The sequence below is a fragment of the Coturnix japonica genome, unplaced genomic scaffold (genome assembly GCF_054131305.1).
Source record: "Coturnix japonica strain WE unplaced genomic scaffold, WE-NBRP24 Scf208, whole genome shotgun sequence".
Lineage (NCBI taxonomy): Eukaryota > Metazoa > Chordata > Aves > Galliformes > Phasianidae > Coturnix > Coturnix japonica.
Genome location: NW_028189111.1, coordinates 6119 through 28630, shown reverse-complemented (window position 1 = coordinate 28630; position 22512 = coordinate 6119). Strand labels below are relative to the sequence as shown.

Genomic DNA, 22512 nt, shown 5'->3' with positions numbered 1-22512 from the left:
CCCCCCCCGTGTTAAATCAATGGGGGGGGGGAAGGAAAAGGAGCGGAACAATAGACACGGGGGGGAGGGGAGACACCGGAAGAAAAACAAGGGGGACAAGGAAAGGGGAAGGACAGGAAGTAAAGGGGGGACTTCCGGTGTTGGGGTGGGGGAGGCCAATATGGCGGCCTCCTCCAGTCAAAGGAAAGGGAAAAGCGAAACCGGAAGTGGGAGGGGGAGGAAGGAGAGCCCCCCCCCACCCGGAAGGAGGTTGAAGCTCCAATCGAAAGTCGCCATCTTGATCCGGGAAGGGGTTAGTTCTACTACCGGGTCAACGGGGCGGCGTTTCCGGTTTACTTCCGGGTTCGTCTCCCGGAAGTTGTCACCATCATTTTCCTGTTTCCGGTGGTGGTGGGAAAGATGGCGGCGCTTCCTCTTCCTCCTCTTCTTCTTCCTCCTCCATCGGGGTGAAGTTCAGCCGCGACGCCGAGTGTCGCAACGCGTTCCTCAAAGCGGAGCGGCCCCAAAGCGAAAGTAAAACGAAAGAAACCGGAAGCGGAAATGCGGGAGGAAGCGGAAGTGGAGGCAGAACCGGAAGTGGGGGGAGCGGAACCGGAAGTGGGAAGGGGAAGAAGGCCAAGAGCTCCAAAGGGGTTAAAAATGGCGGCGGGGGTGGGAAGAAGAAAGTGAAAGTGAAAGGGGGGGAGGGGAGGAAGAGGAAGAAAGTGAAAGTAAAAAGGGGGGGAGGGGGTGAAGGGGGGGGGGGCTTAAAGCGATCCAAAGCCGACAGCTGTGGGACCCCCCCCCATTTCGAGACCCCCCCCCATGGCAGCCCCTCGTCGTCCCCCTTCAGATCCGGCTCCGTTGAATCCAATGGGCCGGGTCCGAAGCCAAGGGCGGCCATCTTGGCGGCCATCTTGGCAGCCATCTTGGCGGCCATCTTGGCGGCCATCTTGGGACCCCCCCCCAAGAAGAAACCCACCCCTCCCTCCCCCATTCCCAACCCGGCACCCCCCCCTCTTCTTCATCCCCCCCCCATCACCACCATCATCATCATCATCTTCCTCCCCCCCCTTTGTCATCCTCATCATCCCCCCTCCCCCCTTTATCCAAGGCGACCCCCCCCCATAAACCCACAAACCCACCCCATAAAGCGACCCCCCCATCCCATAAATCCACCCCTATATCCCATAAAGGGACCCCCATATCCCATAAGGCGACCCCCCCACCCCATAAATCGACCCCCACGTCCCATAAAGGGACCCCCCCACCCCATAAACCCACCCCTATATCCCATAAACCCACCCCTATATCCCATAAGGCGACCCCCACATCCCATAAGGGGACCCCCCCACCTCATAAAGGGACCCCCCCACCCCACAAAGCCACGACCCCCCCCCAAATGGAAAGCGAAGTGACCCCGGATTCGCAGACAGTGGACAGCAGCTGTAAGACCCCCCCCCCCCCAGATCAATCCGAGGATGTAGAAGGTGGGGGGGGGGCGACCTCGGGACCCCCCAATATGGGGGGGGGGTCGGAAGGATGATGATGATGGTGGGGGGGGGTCACGGGGAAGCCGCCCCCCCCACACAAAGGGGGGAACCCGAAGCCGACAGTCGCAGCGGGGACAAGGAGACGATGAGAGCGGGGGGAGCGTGGAGCCTGCATGGAGGGGTCGACTGCGCCACCAGTGGGGTGCTGGCATGTAGGTTATATATGGGGTATATGGGGGATATGGGGGGCTATGGGGTTATGGGGCTTATGGGGTCCTTGGGGGGGGTTATGGGGTCCTTGGGGTTGTAGAGTTATGGGGTATATGTGGGGTTATGGGGTTGTAGGGTTATGGGGCTTATGGGGTCGTGGGGAGGGGGGAATGGGGGCTATGGGGTTGGGGGGAGGGGGATTATGGGGCTTATGGGGTCCTTGGGGGGGGTATGGGGTTGGGGGGCTATGGCGGGTTATGGGGTGGGGGGCTATGTGGGGTTATGGGGTTGGAGGGTTATGGGGTCCTTGGGGGGGGTATGGGGTTGGAGGGTATAGTGGGGTTATGGGGGGTTATGGGGTCCTTGGGGGGAAATGGGGCGGTTGGGGGGCTATGGGGGATATGGGGGATATGGGGTTATGGGGCTGGAGGGGGTTATGGGGTTGTAGGGTTATGGGGTTGTGGGGTTATGGGGTATATGGGGCTGGAGGGAGGTATGGGGTCATAGGGTTATGGGGGGTTATGGGGTTGTAGGGTTATGGGGGTTATGGGGTTGTAGGGTTATGGGGGGTTATGGGGTTGTAGGGTTATGGGGGGTTATGGGGTTGTAGGGTTATGGGGGGTTATGGGGTTGTAGGGTTATGGGGGTTATGGGGTTCTTGGGGGGGCTATGGGGTTGTAGGGTTATGGGGTGGGGTATGGGGTCCTAGGAGGGGACTATGGGGTATATGGGGCTGGAGGGGGCTATGGGGCTATGGGGTTGTAGGGTTATGGGGTGGGGTATTATGGGGTTGTAGGGTTATGGGGGGTTATGGGGTTGTAGGGCTATGGGGTGGGGGGCTATGGGGAGTTATGGGGTTGTAGGGTTATGGGGGGTTATGGGGTCCTTGGGGGGGTTAGGGTTAGCGGGGACAAGGAGACAATGAGAGCGGGGGGAGCCTGGAGCCTGCATGGAGGGGTTGACTGCGCCACCAGTGGGGTGCTGGCATGTAGGTTATATATGGGGTGGAGTATGGGGTGGGGTACAGGGGATATGGGGTGGGGTATGGGTATATTGGTTATATGGGGGGCTATGGGGTCCTTGGGGGGGGTATGGGGTTATGGGGCTGGAGGGAGGTATAAGGTCATAGGGTTATGGGGTGGGGTCATGATTTGGGGTCATTGGGTCATGGGTTGGTTTTGGGGTCATTGGGGTCACGGATTAGGGTTGGAGTCATTGGGGTCATGGGGTCATAGGGTCATTATTTAGGGTCATGGGGTCATTGGGGTCACGGGGTCATTGGGGTCATGATGTGGGGTCATGGGGTCATTATTTAGGGTCATGGGGTCATTGGGGTCATGGGGTCATTTGGGGTCATTGGGGTCATGATGTGGGGTCATTGGGGTCATTATTTAGGGTCATGGGGTCATGGGGTCATGGATTAGGGTTGGGGCCATGGGGTCATTGAGGTCATGGGGTCATTGGGGTCATGGATTAGGATTGGGGTCATGGATTAGGGTTGGGGTCATGGGGTCATTGAGGTCATGGGGTCATTGAGGTCATGGGGTCATCATTTAGGGTCATGGGGTCATGGATTAGGGTTGGGGTCACGGGGTCATTGGGGTCACAGGGTCATTGAGGTCATGGGGTCATTGGGGTCATGGATTAGGGTTGGGGTCATGGGGTCATTGAGGTCATGGGGTCATCATTTAGGGTCATGGGGTCATGGATTAGGGTTGGGGTCACGGGGTCATTGGGGTCACGGGGTCATTGAGGTCATGGGGTCATTGGGGTCATGGATTAGGGTTGGGGTCATGGGGTCATTGAGGTCATGGGGTCATCATTTAGGGTCATGGGGTCATGGATTAGGGTTGGGGTCACGGGGTCATTGGGGTCACGGGGTCAGTGGGGTCATGGGGTCACGGGGTCATTGGGGTCACGGGGTCATTGGGGTCACAGGGTCATTGGGGTCATTGAGGTCATGGGGTCATTGGGGTCATGGATTAGGGTTGGGGTCATGGGGTCATTGGGGTCATTGGGGTCATGGATTAGGATTGGGGTCACGGGGTCATTGGGGTCACGGGGTCATTGGGGTCACGGGGTCATTGAGGTCACGGGGTCATTGGGGTCACGGGGTCAGTGGGGTCACGGGGTCAGTGGGGTCACGGGGTCATTGGGGTCACGGGATCATTGAGGTCATGGGGTCATTGGGGTCACGGGGTCAGTGGGGTCACGGGGTCATTGGGGTCACAGGGTCATTGGGGTCACGGGGTCATTGGGGTCACGGGGTCATTGGGGTCACGGGGTCGCTGTGATTTGGTTGCAGTGACGGCGCTGCTGTTCAAGATGGAGGAGGCCAACCTGGCCAGCAGGGCCAAGGCCCAGGAGCTGCTGCAGGCAACCAACCAGGTGGGGCTGCCCCATAGACAGACCTGCCCCATAGCGAGCCCTGCCCCATAGAGAGACCTGACCCATAGCGAACCCTGACCCATAGAGAGACCTGACCCATAGAGAGACCTGCCCCATAGAGAGACCTGACCCATAGAGAGACCTGACCCATAGAGAGACCTGCCCCATAGAGAGACCTGACCCACAGCAAAACCTGCCCCATAGAGACCTGACCCATAGCAAAACCCTGACCCATAGAGAGCCTGCCCCATAGAGAGCCTGCCCCATAGAGAGACCTGACCCATAGACAGACCTGACCCATAGATATCCTGCCCCATAGAGAGACCTGACCCACAGCAAAACCTGCCCCATAGAGAGACCTGACCCATAGCAAAACCCTGACCCATAGAGAGCCTGCCCCATAGAGAGCCTGCCCCATAGAGAGACCTGACCCATAGAGAGCCCTGCCCCATAGAGAGACCTGACCCATAGAGAGACCTGCCCCATAGCGAAACCTGCCCCATAGACAGACCTGACCCATAGAGACCCAGCCCCATAGCGAGACCTGACCCACAGCAAAACCTGCCCCATAGACAGACCTGACCCATAGAGAGACCTGACCCATAGCAAAACCTGCCCCATAGCGAGACCTGACCCACAGCAAAACCTGCCCCATAGAGAGACCTGACCCATAGCGAAACCTGCCCCATAGCGAGACCTGACCCACAGCAAAACCTGCCCCATAGAGAGACCTGACCCATAGCAAAACCTGCCCCATAGCGAGACCTGACCCACAGCAAAACCTGCCCCATAGAGAGACCTGACCCATAGCGAAACCTGCCCCATAGCGAGACCTGACCCACAGCAAAACCTGCCCCATAGAGAGCCCTGACCCATAGCAAAACCTGCCCCATAGCGAGACCTGACCCACAGCAAAACCTGCCCCATAGAGAGACCTGACCCATAGAGATCCTGACCCATAGAGAGACCTGACCCATAGAGAGACCTGACCCATAGAGAGCCCTGCCCCATAGAGACCCAGCCCCATAGAGACCCTGCCCCGTAGAGAGACCTGCCCCATAGAGAGCCCTGACACACAGAGAGCCCTGCCCCATAGAGAGACCTGACCCACAGCAAAACCCTGCCCCATAGACAGACCTGCCCCATAGAGAGACCTGACCCACAGCGAGCCCTGCCCCATAGCGAAACCTGCCCCATAGACAGACCTGACCCATAGCAAAACCCTGACCCATAGAGAGACCTGACCCATAGCGAAACCTGCCCCATAGACAGACCTGACCCATAGCAAAACCTGCCCCATAGACAGACCTGACCCATAGCAAAACCCTGACCCATAGACAGACCTGACCCACAGCGAAACCTGCCCCATAGAGAGACCTGCCCCATAGAGAGACCTGACCCATAGAGAGACCTGCCCCATAGAGAGACCTGCCCCATAGAGAGACCTGCCCCGTCGCAAACCTGCCCCATAGAGAGTCCTGCCCCATAGAGAGCCAGCCCCATAGAGACCCTGCCCCGTAGAGAGACCTGCCCCGTAGAGAGACCTGCCCCATAGAGAGCCCTGACCCATAGAGAGCCCTGACCCATAGCAAAACCTGCCCCATAGAGAAACCTGACCCATAGCAAAACCCTGACCCATAGAGAGACCTGACCCATAGCGAAACCTGCCCCATAGAGACCCTGCCCCGTAGAGAGCCAGCCCCATAGAGACCCTGCCCCGTAGAGAGCCCTGACCCATAGAGAGACCTGACCCATAGCGAGCCCTGACCCATAGAGAGCCCTGACCCATAGAGAGACCTGCCCCATAGAGAGACCTGCCCCATAGAGAGACCTGACCCATAGCAAAACCTGCCCCATAGACAGACCTGACCCACAGCAAAACCCTGCCCCATAGACAGACCTGACCCATAGAGAGACCTGACCCACAGCAAAACCTGCCCCATAGACAGACCTGACCCATAGAGACCCAGCCCCATAGAGAAACCTGACCCGCAGCAAACCCTGCCCCATAGCGAGACCTGACCCACAGCAAAACCCTGCCCCATAGAGAGACCTGATCCACAGCAAAACCTGCCTCATAGAGAGACCTGCCCCATAGAGAGCCAGCCCCATAGAGACCCTGCCCCGTAGAGAGACCTGACCCATAGAGAGCCCTGACCCATAGCAAAACCTGCCCCATAGACAGACCTGACCCATAGAGAGACCTGACCCATAGCGAGCCCTGCCCCATAGAGAGCCCTGCCCCATAGAGACCCAGCCCCGTAGAGACCCTGCCCCGTAGAGAGACCTGCCCCATAGAGAGACCTGACCCACAGCAAAACCCTGACCCATAGAGAGACCTGACCCATAGCGAAACCTGCCCCATAGACAGACCTGACCCACAGCAAAACCCTGCCCCATAGAGAGACCTGCCCCATAGAGAGACCTGCCCCGTCGCAAACCTGCCCCATAGAGAGTCCTGCCCCATAGAGAGCCAGCCCCATAGAGACCCTGCCCCGTAGAGAGATCTGCCCCGTAGAGAGACCTGCCCCATAGAGAGCCCTGACCCATAGAGAGCCCTGACCCATAGCAAAACCTGCCCCATAGACAGACCTGACCCACAGCAAAACCTGCCCCATAGAGAGACCTGCCCCATAGAGAACCCTGCCCCATAGCAAAACCTGCCCCATAGCAAAACCTGCCCCATAGAGAGACCTGACCCATAGCAAAACCCTGACCCATAGAGAGACCTGACCCATAGCGAAACCTGCCCCATAGAGACCCTGCCCCATAGAGAAACCTGCCCCATAGCGACATCTGACCCTATAGTAAACCCTGCCCCATAGCGACTCCTATCCCATAGTAAACCCTGCCCCATTGCGAGCCCTGCCCCTTAATTAAACTCTCATCTCCAATTAACGACCCCCCCATTAATTAACCCCCCCACTAATTAATCTATTTCCTCTTGCAGATCCTGAGCCAGTCCAAGCCGTTGCCCCCCCCCCAAATCTCCGTCCCCCCCCCATCTCACCCCCCTGCCCCACACCTGCCCCCCCCCCCATTCCTGCTCCATGGGGGGGGGGCGGCCCCGGCCCCATTGAACCCCATTATGGGGTTAACGGGGTCTGGGGGGGGGGGGGCTATGGGGGTTTATGGGGCCACCACGACGGGGGGAGACGGGAAACGGGACGGGGGCGACGGACGGGGGGACAATGAGAAGGTAATGGGGGATATGGGGGATCTATGGGGTTATGGGGTCTATGGGGTAATGGGGTCTATGGGGTCTATGGGGTAATGGGGGATATGGGGGGATCTATGGGGTTATGGGGTCTGTGGGGTAATGGGGGGTAATGGGGTCTATGGGGTAATGGGGGATATGGGGGGATCTATGGGGTTATGGGGTCTATGGGGTAATGGGGGGTAATGGGGTCTATGGGGTAATGGGGGATATGGGGGGATCTATGGGGTTATGGGGTCTATGGGGTAATGGGGGGTAATGGGGTCTATGGGGTCTATGGGGTAATGGGGGATATGGGGGGATCTATGGGGTTATGGGGTCTGTGGGGTAATGGGGGGTAATGGGGTCTATGGGGTAATGGGGGTTATGGGGGGCTATATGGGGTCTATGGGGCTATGGGGGATATGGGGGGTAATGGGGTCTATGGGGTAATGGGGGATATGGGGGGATCTATGGGGTTATGGGGGATATATGGGGTCAATGGGGTTATGGGGTCTATGGGGTAATGGGGGATATGGGGGGATCTACGGGGTTATGGGGTCTATGGGGTAATGGGGGGTAATGGGGTCTATGGGGTCTATGGGGTAATGGGGGATATGGGGGGATCTATGGGGTTATGGGGGATATGGGGGTAATGGGGGGGTATATGGGGTTATGGGGGGCTATATGGGGTTATGGGGTTATGGGGGATATATGGGGTCAATGGGGTTATGGGGTCTATGGGGTCAATGGGGTCTATGGGGTTATGGGGGATATGGGGGGATCTATGGGGTTATGGGGGTAATGGGGTAATGGGGTCTATGGGGTCTATGGGGTAATGGGGGATATGGGGGGATCTATGGGGTTATGGGGTCTATGGGGTAATGGGGAGTAATGGGGTCTATGGGGTAATGGGGGGATATGGGGGTAATGGGGGATATGGGGGTAATGGGGGGATATGGTGTAATGGGGTCTATGGGGTAATGGGGTCTATGGGGTTAATGGGGGCTATGGGGGTTATGGGGTTAATGGGGGTTATGGGGGTAATGGGGTCTATGGGGTAATGGGGGATATGGGGGGATCTATGGGGTTATGGGGGATATATGGGGTCAATGGTGTTATGGGGGATATGGGGGTAATGGGGGGTAATGGGGTCTATGGGGTCAATGGGGTAATGGGGGGTAATGGGGTCTATGGGGTCAATGGGGTAATGGGGGATATGGGGGGATCTATGGGGTTATGGGGTTATGGGGGTAATGGGGTCTATGGGGTAATGGGGGATATGGGGGGATCTATGGGGTTATGGGGGTAATGGGGTAATGGGGGGTAATGGGGTCTATGGGGTTATGGGGGATATGGGGGGATCTATGGGGTTATGGGGGTTATGGGGTTATGGGGGTAATGGGGTCTATGGGGTAATGGGGGATATGGGGGGATCTATGGGGTTATGGGGGTAATGGGGTAATGGGGGGTAATGGGGTCTATGGGGTTATGGGGGATATGGGGGGATCTATGGGGTTATGGGGTAATGGGGGGTAATGGGGTCTATGGGGTAATGGGGGATATGGGGGGATCTATGGGGTTATGGGGGTAATGGGGAGTAATGGGGTCTATGGGGTCTATGGGGTAATGGGGGATATGGGGGGATCTATGGGGTTATGGGGGTAATGGGGAGTAATGGGGTCTATGGGGTCAATGGGGTAATGGGGGGATATGGGGGGATCTATGGGGTTATGGGGGTAATGGGGGGTAATGGGGTCTATGGGGTCAATGGGGTAATGGGGGGATATGGGGGGATCTATGGGGTTATGGGGGTAATGGGGTAATGGGGGGTAATGGGGTCTATGGGGTAATGGGGGATATGGGGGGATCTATGGGGTTATGGGGTAATGGGGGGTAATGGGGTCTATGGGGTAATGGGGGATATGGGGGGATCTATGGGGTTATGGGGGTAATGGGGAGTAATGGGGTCTATGGGGTCAATGGGGTAATGGGGGGATATGGGGGGATCTATGGGGTTATGGGGGTAATGGGGGGTAATGGGGTCTATGGGGTCAATGGGGTAATGGGGGGATATGGGGGGATCTATGGGGTTATGGGGGTAATGGGGTAATGGGGGGTAATGGGGTCTATGGGGTAATGGGGGATATGGGGGGATCTATGGGGTTATGGGGGATATATGGGGTCAATGGGGTTATGGGGTCTATGGGGTAATGGGGGATATGGAGGGATCTATGGGGTTATGGGGGATATATGGGGTCAATGGGGTTATGGGGTCTATGGGGTAATGGGGGATATGGGGGGATCTATGGGGTCTATGGGGTAATGGGGGATATGGGGGGATCTATGGGGTTTTGGGGGTAATGGGGGATATGGGGGGATCTATGGGGTTATGGGGGATATATGGGGTCAATGGGGTCCATGGGGTCTATGGGGTAATGGGGGATATGGGGGGATCTATGGGGTTATGGGGTAATGGGGGGTAATGGGGTCTATGGGGTAATGGGGGTATGGGGGGATCTATGGGGTCTATGGGGTAATGGGGGGTAATGGGGTCTATGGGGGTATGGGGGATATATGGGGTCAATGGGGTTATGGGGTAATGGGGTCTATGGGGTAATGGGGTCTATGGGGTAATGGGGGATATGGGGGGATCTATGGGGTTATGGGGGATATATGGGGCCAATGGGGTTATGGGGTCTATGGGGTAATGGGGGATATGGGGTAATGGGGTCTATGGGATCAATGGGGTTATGGGGTAATGGGGGTAATGGGGTAATGGGGGCTATGGGGGATATGGGGGCTATTTGGGGTTATGGGGTTATGGGGGGCTATATGGGGTCTATGGAGCTATGGGGTCTATGGGGGATATGGGGGGTAATGGGGTCTATGGGGGATATGGGGGGATCTATGGGGTTATGGGGGATATGGGGTCTATGGGGTCAATGGGGTCTATGGGGTCTATGGGGTAATGGGGGGTAATGGGGTCTATGGGGTAATGGGGGGTAATGGGGGACATGGGGGTAATGGGGTCTATGGGGTCAATGGGGTTATGGGGTCTATGGGGAATATGGGGGTAATGGGGGGGTAAATGGGGTTATGGGGGGCTATATGGGGTTATGGGGGGCAATATGGGGTCTATGGGGTTATGGGGGGTTATATGGGGTCTATGGGGTTATGGGGTAATGGGGGGTAATGGGGTCTATGGGGTCAATGGGGTAATGGGGGGATATGGGGGTAATGGGGGATATGGGGGTAATGGGGGGATATGGTGTAATGGGGTCTATGGGGTAATGGGGTCTATGGGGTAATGGGGGGTAATGGGGTCTATGGGGTAATGGGGGATATGGGGGGATCTATGGGGTAATGGGGGGTAATGGGGTCTATGGGGTCTATGGGGTAATGGGGGATATGGGGGGATCTATGGGGTAATGGGGTCTATGGGGTAATGGGGGATATGGGGGGATCTATGGGGTCTATGGGGTAATGGGGGGTAATGGGGTCTATGGGGTCAATGGGGTAATGGGGGATATGGGGGGATCTATGGGGTTATGGGGGATATATGGGGTCAATGGGGTTATGGGGTCTATGGGGTAATGGGGGATATGGGGGGATCTATGGGGTCTATGGGGTCTGTGGGGTAATGGGGGATATGGGGGGATCTATGGGGTTATGGGGGATATATGGGGTCAATGGGGGGTTATGGGGTAATGGGGGATATGGGGGGATCTATGGGGTTATGGGGGATATATGGGGTCAATGGGGTTATGGGGTCTATGGGGTAATGGGGGATATGGAGGGATCTATGGGGTTATGGGGGTAATGGGGTAATGGGGGGTAATGGGGTCTATGGGGTCTATGGGGTAATGGGGGATATGGGGGGATCTATGGGGTCTATGGGGTAATGGGGGATATGGGGGGATCTATGGGGTTATGGGGAATATATGGGGTCAATGGGGTCTATGGGGTAATGGGGGGTAATGGGGTCTATGGGGTAATGGGGGGTAATGGGGTCTATGGGGTAATGGGGGATATGGGGGGATCTATGGGGTTATGGGGGATATATGGGGTCAATGGGGTTATGGGGTCTATGGGGTAATGGGGGATATGGGGGGATCTATGGGGTTATGGGGGATATATGGGGTCAATGGGGTTATGGGGTCTATGGGGTAATGGGGGATATGGGGGGATCTATGGGGTTATGGGGGATATGGGGTAATGGGGGGTAATGGGGTCTATGGGGTAATGGGGGATATGGGGGGATCTATGGGGTTATGGGGGATATATGGGGTCAATGGGGTTATGGGGTAATGGGGGGTAATGGGGTCTATGGGGTAATGGGGGATATGGGGGGGATCTATGGGGGTAATGGGGTTATGGGGGGTATGGGGGCTATTTGGGGTTATGGGGGTAATGGGGGCTATGGGGTCTATGGGGGTATATTGGGGTAATGGGGTCTATGGGGGCTATGGGGGATATGGGGGTAATGGGGTCTATGGGGTCAGTGGGGGTAATGGGGGCTATGGGGGGGAAGGGGGGTAATTGGGGGGTAATGGGGGTATGGGGGGTAATGGGGGTATTGGGGGATATGGGGTCTATGGGGGTAATGGGGTCTATGGGGTTAATGGGGGCTATGGGGGTAATGGGGGTAGTAGGGGCTATGGGGGCTATGGGGGGTATATGGGAGCAATGGGGGTATATGGGGTTAATGGGATTAATGGGGGCTATGGGGTAATGGGGTTAATGGGGGGATATGGGGGTAATGGGGACTATGGGGGTAATGGGGGTCTATGGGGGATATGGGGGTAATGGGGTCTATGGGGTCTATGGGGTAATGGGGGATATGGGGGGATCTATGGGGTAATGGGGGTTATGGGGTCTATGGGGTAATGGGGGATATGGGGGGATCTATGGGGTTATGGGGGATATATGGGGTCAATGGGGTTATGGGGTCTATGGGGGATATGGGGGTAATGGGGGGGTATATGGGGTCTATGGGGTCAATGGGGTAATGGAGGGATATGGGGGTAATGGGGGATATGGGGGGCTATGGGGTCTATGGGGTCTATGGGGTTATGGGGGATATATGGGGTCAATGGGGTTATGGGGTCTGTGGGGTAATGGGGGATATGGGGGGATCTATGGGGTCAATGGGGTAATGGGGGGTAATGGGGTCTATGGGGTCTATGGGGTAATGGGGGATATGGGGGGATCTATGGGGTTATGGGGTTATGGGGGATATGGGGGGATCTATGGGGTTATGGGGGATATATGGGGTCTATGGGGTAATGGGGGATATGGGGGGATCTATGGGGTTATGGGGGATATATGGGGTCAATGGGGTTATGGGGTCTATGGGGTAATGGGGGATATGGGGGGATCTATGGGGTTATGGGGGATATGGGGGGATCTATGGGGTTATGGGGGATATATGGGGTCTATGGGGTAATGGGGGATATGGGGGGATCTATGGGGTTATGGGGGATATATGGGGTCAATGGGGTTATGGGGTCTATGGGGTAATGGGGGATATGGGGGGATCTATGGGGTTATGGGGTCTATGGGGTAATGGGGGGTAATGGGGTCTATGGGGTAATGGGGGATATGGGGGGATCTATGGGGTCTATGGGGTAATGGGGGGTAATGGGGTCTATGGGGTAATGGGGGGATATGGGGTAATGGGGGATATGGGGGGATCTATGGGGTCTATGGGGTAATGGGGTATATGGGGGCTATGGGGGAATGGGGGGCTATTTGGGGTTATGGGGGTAATAGGGTAATGGGGTTATGGGGGGTAATGGGGTCAATGGAGGGTAATGTGGTCTATGGGGTTAATGGGGGATATGGGGGCCTATTTGGGGTTATGGGGTTATGGGGTGTTATGGGGTCTATGGGGTTATGGGGGGCTATATGGGGTTATGGGGGTTATGGGGGGCTATATGGGGTCTATGGGGTTATGGGGGGCTATATGGGGTCTATGGGGTTATGGGGGTTATGGGGGGTAATGGGGTCTATGGGGTAATGGGGGATATGGGGGGATCTATGGGGTCTATGGGGTAATGGGGTCTATGGGGTAATGGGGGATATGGGGTAATGGGGTCTATGGGGTAATGGGGGATATGGGGTAATGGGGTCTATGGGGTTATGGGGTAATGGGGGTAATGGGGTCTATGGGGTAATGGGGTCTATGGGGTTATGGGGTAAGGGGGGATATGGGGTCTATGGGGTAATGGGGGGTAATGGGGTCTATGGGGTCTATGGGGTAATGGGGGATATGGGGGGATCTATGGGGTCTATGGGGTAATGGGGGATATGGGGGGATCTATGGGGTTATGGGGTCTATGGGGTAATGGGGGGTAATGGGGTCTATGGGGTAATGGGGGATATGGGGGGATCTATGGGGTAATGGGGTCTATGGGGTTACGGGGTTATGGGGGATATGGGGTCAATGGGGTAATGGGGTCTATGGGGTAATGGGGGGATATGGGGTCTATGGGGTAATGGGGGCTATGGGGAGGAATAGGGGGGAATGGGGGGTAATAAGGGCAGTGGGGGTAATGGGGTTATGGGGGTAATGGGGTTATGGGGGGCTATGTGGGGTTATGGGGGATATGGGGGTAATGGGGTTAATGGGGGGCTATGGGGGGAATTAAGGGTCTTAATTAAGGGTCCTTAAATGACCTTAGACAACCCCAAATGGTCCTTAAATGTCCTTAGCTGACCCTAAACTGTCCTTAGGTGCCCCCTAGGTGACCTTAAATGACCCCAAATCGCCCCCTGACCCCATTTATTGCCCCCTTTCCCCCCCAGTACCTGAAGAAGCTGCACACCCAGGAGCGGGCGCTGTCCTTAGATGACCCCCAAAGTGACCTTAGGTGACCCCAAAGGGTCCTTAAATGTCCTTAGGTGACCCCAATTGTGTCCTTAGATGATCCTAAAGGGGCCTTAAATGTCCTTAGACGACCCCAAAGGGACCATAAATGTTCTTAGATGACCCTAAAGGGACCTTAGACGTCCCTAAAGGGTCCTTAAATGTTCTTAGATGACCCTATAGGGGCCTTAGATGACCCCAAATGGTCCTTAAATGTCCTTAAATGACCCTAAAGGGGCCTTAAATGTCCTTAGATGACCCTAAACTGTCCTTAGGTGCCCCATAGGTGTCTTAGATGACCCTAAAGGGGCTTAGATGACCCAAAAGGGTCTTTAAACATCCTTAGATGACCTTAAAGGGACATTAGATGACCCCAAATGGCCCTTAACTGTCCTTAGATGACTCCAAAGGGTCCTTAAATGTCCTTAGATGACTCTAAATGGGCATTAAATGTCCTTAGATGACCCTAAAGGGTCCTTAGGTGACCCTAAAGGGTCCCTAAATGTCCTTAGATGACCCTAAAGGAGCCTTAGATGATCCTAAAGGGTCCTTAAATGTCCTTAGATGACCCTAAACTGTCCTTAGGTGCCCCCTAGGTGTCCTTAGATGACCCTAAAGGGTCTTAAATGACCCCAAAGGGTCCCTAAATGTCCTTAGGTGCCCCCTAGGTGTCCTTAAATGTCCTTAGATGACCCTAAACTGTCCTTAGGTGCCCCATAGGCGCCCATAGATGCCCCCAAATGGTCCTTAAATGTCCTTAGATGACCCCAAAGGGGCCTTAAATGTCCTTAGATGACCCCAAAGGGTCCTTAAATGTCCTTAGATGACCCCAAAGGGGCCTTAGACGACCCCAAAGGGGCCTTAAATGTCCTTAGATGACCCCAAAGGGTCCTTAAATGTCCTTAGATGACCCCAAAGGGTCCTTAAATGTCCTTAGATGACCCTAAAGGGACCTTAAATGTCCTTAGATGACCCTAAAGGGTCCTTAAATGTCCTTATATGACTCTAAAGGGTCCTTAAATGTCCTTAGATGACCCCTAAAGGGCCCTTAAATGTCCTTAGATGACCCCAAAGGGGCCTTAAATGTCCTTAGATGACCCTAAAGGGGCCTTAAATGTCCTTAGATGACCCCAAAGGGGCCTTAAATGTCCTTAGATGACCCTAAACTGTCCTTAGGTGCCCCATAGGTGCCCATAGATGACCCCAAAGGGTCCCTAAATGTCCTTAGATGACCCTATAGGGGCCTTAGACGACCCCAAAGGGGCCTTAAATGTCCTTAGATGACCCTAAATGGGCCTTAAATGTCCTTAGATGACCCTAAATGGGCCTTAAATGTCCTTAGATGACCCTAAACTGTCCTTAGGTGCCCCATAGGTGCCCATAGATGCCCCCAAAGGGTCCTTAAATGTCCTTAGGTGACCCTATAGGGGCCTTAGATGACCCCAAATGGTCCTTAAATGTCCTTAGATGACCCCAAAGGGTCCTTAAATGTCCTTAGATGACCCCAAAGGGTCCTTATATGTCCTTAGATGACCCTAAATGGGTCTTATATGTCCTTAGACGACCCCAAAGGGGCCTTAAATGTCCTTAGAGGACCCTAAAGGGGCCTTAAATGTCCCTAGATGACCCCAAGGTTCCCTTATATGATCCTAAAGGGTCCTTAAATGTCCTTAGATGACCCTAAATGGGACTTAGATGACCCTAAACTGTCCTTAGGTGCCCCATAGGTGCCCATAGATGACCCCAAAGGGTCCCTAAATGTCCTTAGATGACCCTATAGGGGCCTTAGATGACCCCAAATGGTCCTTAAATGTCCTTAAATGACCCCAAATGGTCCTTAAATGTCCTTAGATGACCCTAAATGGTCCTTAAATGTCCTTAGATGACCCTATAGGGGCCTTAAAGGTCATTAGATGACCCTAAAGGGGCCTTAAATGTCCTTAAATGACCCCAAATGGTCCTTAAATGTCCTTAGATGACCCCAAAGGGCCCTTTATTGTTCTTAGATGACCCCAAATTGTCCTTAAATGTGCTTAAATGACCCCAAAGGGGCCTTAAATGTCCTTAGATGACCCCAAAGGGGCTTTAGATGACCCTAAAATGTCCTTAGGTGTTCCTAGGTGACCATAGATGCCCCCAAAGGGCCCTTAAATGTCCTTAGATGACCCTAAAGGGACCTTAAATGTCCTTAGACGACCCCAAGGTGCCCTTATATGATCCCAAATAGTCCTTAAATGTCCTTAGGTGACCCCAATTGTGTCCTTAGATGACCCCAAAGGGTCCTTAAATGTCCTTAGATGACCCCAAAGGGGCCTTGAATGTCCTTAGATGACCCTAAACTGTCCTTAGGTGCCCCATAGGTGTCTTAGATGACCCTAAAGGGGCTTAGATGACCCCAAAGGGTCCTTAAATGTCCTTAGATGACCCCAAAAGGGGCCTTAAATGTCCTTAGATGACCCTAAAGGGGCCTTAAATGTCCTTAGATGACCCCAAAGGGGCCTTAAATGTCCTTAGATGACCCCAAAAGGGGCCTTAAATGTCCTTAGATGACCCCAAAGGGTCCTTAAATGTCCTCAGATGACCCTAAATGGGACTTAGATGACCCTAAACTGTCCTTAGGTGCCCCATAGGTGCCCATAGATGACCCCAAAGGGGCCTTAAATGTCCTTAGATGACCCTAAAGGGTCCTTACATGTCCTTAGATGACCCCAAAGGGGCCTTAAATGTCCTTAGATGACCCCAAAGGGGCCTTAAATGTCCTTAGATGACCCCAAATGGTCCTTAAATGTCCTTAGATGACCCTAAATGGTCCTTAAATGTCCTTAGATGACCCTATAGGGGCCTTAGATGACCCCAAAGGGTCCTTAAATGTCCTCAGATGACCCTAAATGGTCCTTAAATGTCCTTAGATGACCCTAAAGGGACCTTAGATGTCCTTATATGACTCCAAAGGGGCCTTAGATGATCCCAAAGGGTCCTTAAATGTCCTTAGATGACCCTAAAGGGGCCTTAAATGTCCTTAGATGACCCTAAATGGGCCTTAAATGTCCTTAGATGACCCCAAAAGGGCCTTAAATGTCCTTAGATGACCCCAAAGGGGCCTTAAATGTCCTTAGATGACCCCAAAGGGGCCTTAAATGTCCTTAGGTGACCCCAAAGGGTCCTTAAATGTCCTTAGGTGACCCCAAAGGGTCCTTAAATGTCCTTAAATGACCCCAAAGGGGCCTTAGATGTCCTTAGATGACCCTAAAGGGGCTTAGACGACCTTAAAGGGTCCTTAAATGTCCTCAGATGACCCTAAATGGGACTTAGATGACTCTAAATGGGACTTAGATGACCCTAAACTGTCCTTAGGTGCCCCATAGGTGCCCATAGATGCCCCCAAAGGGTCCTTAAATGTCCTTAGACGACCCTAAAGGGGCCTTAAATGTCCTTAGATGACCCCAAAGGGTCCTTAAATGTCCTTAGATGACCCCAAAGGGTCCTTAAATGTCCTTAGATGACCCTAAAGGGACCTTAAATGTCCTTAGACGACCCCAAGGTGCCCTTATATGATCCCAAATAGTCCTTAAAGGTCCTTAGGTGACCCCAATTGTGTCCTTAGATGACCCCAAAGGGGCCTTAAATGTCCTTAGATGACCCCAAAGGGGCCTTAAATGTCCTTAGATGATCCCAAGGTGCCCTTATATGATCCCAAATAGTCCTTAAATGTCCTTAGGTGACCCCAATTGTGTCCTTAGATGATCCCAAAGGGGCCTTAAATGTCCTTAGATGACCTTAAAGGGTCCTTAAATGTCCTTAGATGACCCTGAACTGTCCTTAGGTGCCCCATAGGTGCCCATAGATGACCCAAAGGGTCCTTAAATGTCCTTAAATGGTCCTTATATGTCCTTAGATGACCCCAAAGGGTCCTTAAATGTCCTTAAATGACCCCAAATCCCCCCTGACCCCATTTATTGCCCCCTTTCCCCCCCAGTACCTGAAGAAGCTGCACACCCAGGAGCGGGCGGTGGAGGAGGTGAAGTTGGCCATTAAACCCTATTACCAGCGTAAGGACATCAGCAAGGACGAGTACAAGGGACATCCTGCGCAAGGCCGTGCACAAGGTGGAGGGGGGGGCAATATATAGGGGTGGGGGGGTAATAAATGGGGCTGGGTGGGCAATAAATGGGGCTGGGGGGGGCAATAAATGGGGGTGGGGGGGCAATAAATGGGGGTGGGGGGCAAAATGGGGGGTATTGGGGGTAAAAAAGGGGTTGGGGGGGCAATAAATGGGGCTGGGGGCAATAAATAGGGGGGGAGGGAGTAAAAAAGGGGTTGGGGGAGGCAATAAATGGGGCTGGGGGGGGCAATAATTGGGACTGGGGGGGGATTAATGGGGGGGGAGGGGGTAAAAATGGGGTTGAGGGGCAATAAATGGGGCTGGAGGGGCAATAAATGGGGGTGGGGGGGCAATAATGAGGGGTATTGGGGGTAAAAATGGGGCTGGGGGGGCAATAAAGGGGGTATTGGGGGCAATAAATGGGGCTGGGAGGCAATAAATGGGGCTGGGGGGCAATAAATGAGGGTGGAGGGGCAATAAATGGGGCTGGGGGGGCAATAAATGGGGATGGGGGGGCAATAAATGGGGTGGAGGGGCAATAAATGGAACAGGGGGGGCAATAAATGGGGCTGGGGGGCAAAAAGGTGGGGTGGGGGGGCAATAAATGGGGTAGGGGGGTAGAAAAGGGGGTGGGGGGCAATAAATGGGGCTGGGGGGGGCAATAAATGGGAGTGGGGGGGCAATAAATGGGGGTGGGGGGGCAAAAATGGGGGTGGGGGGGCAAAAAATGGGGGTGGAGGGGCAATAATGGGGGTTATTGGGGGTAAAAATGGGGATGGGGGGCAATAAAGGGGGTATTGGGGGCAATAAATGGGGCTGGGAGGCAATAAATGGGGCTGGGGGGCAATAAATGGGGCTGGGGGGGCAATAAATGGGGGTGGGGGGGCAATAATGAGGGGTATTGGGGGTAAAAATGGGGCTGGGGGGGCAATAAAGGGGGTATTGGGGGCAATAAATGGGGGCTGGGAGGCAATAAATGGGGCTGGGGGTGCAAAAAATGGGGGTGGAGGGGCAATAAATGGGGGGTATTGGGGTAAAAAATGGCCTGGGGGGCAATAAATGGGGCTGGGGGGGCAATAAATGGGGGTAGAGGGGCAATAAATGGGGGTGGAGGGGCAATAAATGGGGCTGGGGGGCAATAAATGTGGCTGGGGGGGCAATAAATGGGGCTGGGGGATCAACAAATGGGGGTGGAGGGGCAATAAATGGGGCTGGGGGGCAATAAATGTGGCTGGGGGGGCAATAAATGGGCTGGGGGCTCAATAAATGGGGGTGGAGGGGCAATAAATGGGGCTGGGGGGGCAATAAATGGGGGTGGAGGGGCAATAAATGGGGCTGGGGGGCAATAAATGAGGGGTATTGGGGGTAAAAGGGGGGGACATGGGAGGGATAGGGCCATACACAAGGTGTGGGGGGGCAATAAATGGGGGTGGAGGGGTATTAAATGGGGCTGGAGGGGTAAAAAAGGGGGAGGGGGGGAATAAATGGGGCTGGGGGCAATATATGGGGCTGTGGGGGCAATAAATGGGGCTGGGGGGGCAGTAAATGGGGCTGGGGGGGCAATAAATGGGGGGTATTGGGGGTAAAAATAGGGGTGGGGGGTTAAAAGGGGGGAGTAGGGGGCAATTAAGGGGGATGGGGGGCAATAAATGGGGGGTGGGGGGCAATAAATGGGGCTGGGGGGGCAATAAATGGGGCTGGGGCGGCAATAAATGGGGGTGGAGGGGCAATAAATGGGGGTGGGGGGGCAATAAATGGGGGTGGAGGGGCAATAAATGGGGCTGGGGGGGCAATAAATGGGAGTGGGGGGCAATAAATGGGGGTGGAGGGGCAATAAATGGGGCTGGGGGGGCAATAAATGGGGCTGGGGGGAGCAATAAATGGGGGTGGAGGGGCAATAAATGGGGCTGGGGGGCAATAAATGGGTCATGGGGGGGGCAATAAATGGGGCTGGGGGGGCAATAAATGGGGCTGGGGGAGCAATAAATGGGGGTGGAGGGGCAATAAATGGGGCTGGGGGGCAATAAATGGGTCATGGGGGGGGCAATAAATGGGGCTGGGGGGCAAAAATGCCCCCCCCCCCCCCCATTATACCCCCCCATTTATGTGCCCCCCCCCCATTTATGTCCCCCCCCCCCTAGATCTGCCACAGCCGCAGTGGTGAGATCAACCCCCTGAAGGTGGCCAACCTGGTTCAGGCCTACGTGCAACGTTACAAGTATTTCAGGAGGAGGCGCCGGGACAGCGCCCCCCCCCCACAGCAACAGCAGCCCCCCCCCACAATAAACCCCACCCCCAGCATTGGGGGGGGGGCACCTGACTCCACCGCCCCCACACAGCTCCCTATGCCGCCCATTTAAAGGCACAGACCCCCCCCAAAACCTCCCCCCCCCCCATTGAATATCAGTGAACCCCCCCCACTTAAGACCCCCCCACACTTAAGACCCCCCCCCAATTAAGACCCCCCCCCCAAAAGCCAACCCCCCCCATTGAAGATCAGTGACCCCCCCCCAATTAAGACCCCCCCCAATTAAGACCCCCCACCCAAGCCAACCCCCCCCCCATTGAATATCAGTGACCCCCCCCCACTTAAGACCCCCCCCCAGTTAAGACCCCACACACACTTAAGACCCCCCCCAATTAAGACCCCCCCATTGAAGATCAATGACCCCCCCCAGTTTAAGACCCCCCCCCTCAAAGCCAACCCCCCCCCATTGAAGATCAATGACCCCCCCCAATTAAGACCCCCCCCACATTGAAGATCAATGACCCCCCCCCAATTAAGACCCCCCCCCAATTAAGACCCCCCCCAAAGCCAACCCCCCCCCATTGAATATCAGTGACCCCCCCCACTTAAGACCCCCCCCATTGAAGATCAATGACCCCCCCCAATTAAGACCCCCCCCCAAAGCCAACCCCCCCCCTTGAAGATCAGTGACCCCCCCCCACTTAAGACCCCCCCCCAAAGCCAACCCCCCCATTGAAGATCAATGACACCCCCCAATTAAGACCGCCCCCCACAACAACAGCCCCCCCCCACAATAAACCCCACCCCCAGCATTGGGGGGGGGGCACCTGACTCCACCGCCCCCACACAGCTCCCTATGCCGCCCATTTAAAGGCACATACACACCCCAACTTGAGACCCCCCCCCCCCCCCAAGGACGACCACCCCCCCATTGAATATCACAGACCCCCCCCCACTTAAGACCCCCCCCCAATTAAGACCCCCCCCATTGAAGTTCAGTGACCCCCCCAATTAAGACCCCCCCCAAGCCAACCCCCCCCCATTGAAAATCAGTGACACCCCCCCCCACTTAAGACCCCCCCCACACTTAAGACCCCCCCCCAATTAAGACCCCCCACTTAAGACCCCCCCCATTGAAGATCAGTGACCCCCCCCCACTTAAGACCCCCCCCATTGAAGATCAGTGACCTCCCCCCAACTTAAGACCCCCCCCCATTGAAGATCAGTGACCCCCCCCCACTTAAGACCCTCGCACACTTAAGACCCCCCCCCCATTAAGACCCCCCCCCATTGAAGATCAGTGACCCCCCCCCACTTAAGACCCCCCCCCAAAGCCAACCCCCCCCCCATTGAAGATCAATGACCCCCCCCCCCAACAACAACAGCCCCCCCCCACAATAAACCCCACCCCCAGCATTGGGGGGGGGGCGCCTGACTCCACCGCCCCCACACAGCTCCCTATGCCGCCCATTTAAAGGCACAGACCCCCCCACACTTAAGACCCCCCCACCAAAGCCCCCCCCATTGAAGATCAATGACCACCCCCCACTTAAGACCCCCCCCCATTGAAGACCAATGACCCCCCCCCACTTAAGACCCCCCCCCAAAGCCAACCCCCCCCATTGAACATCACAGACCCCCCCCAATTAAGACCCCCCCCCACAAAGCCAACCCCCCCCATTGAATATCAGTGACCCCCCCCCCCACTTAAGACCCCCCCATTGAAGATCAGTGACCCCCCCCACTTAAGACCCCCCCAAAGCCAACCCCCCCCATTGAATATCAGTGACCCCCCCCCCCACTTAAGACCCCCCCCCATTGAATATCAGTGACCCCCCCCCAATTAAGACCCCCCCCCCAATTAAGACCCCCCCCATTGAAGATCAGTGACCCCCCCAATTAAGACCCCCCCCAAGCCAACCCCCCCCCATTGAAAATCAGTGACACCCCCCCCCACTTAAGACCCCCCCACACTTAAGACCCCCCCCAATTAAGACCCCCCCCCATTGAAGATCAATGACCCCC

The 22512-nt window shown here is 55.4% G+C and overlaps 1 protein-coding gene across 1 annotated transcript; it reads left to right on the top strand.

Moving 5' to 3' along the window:
- Positions 1-1521: 1521 nt before the first annotated feature.
- Positions 1522-20839, top strand: SCAF1 (SR-related CTD associated factor 1). Its single transcript, XM_085535875.1, is given in 6 exon segments — positions 1522-1684; positions 3988-4070; positions 7021-7269; positions 18114-18215; positions 18217-18243; positions 20381-20839. Coding segments are annotated over 6 exon segments (843 nt in total). The 3' UTR covers positions 20600-20839.
- The last annotated feature ends 1673 nt before the right edge of the window (positions 20840-22512 follow it).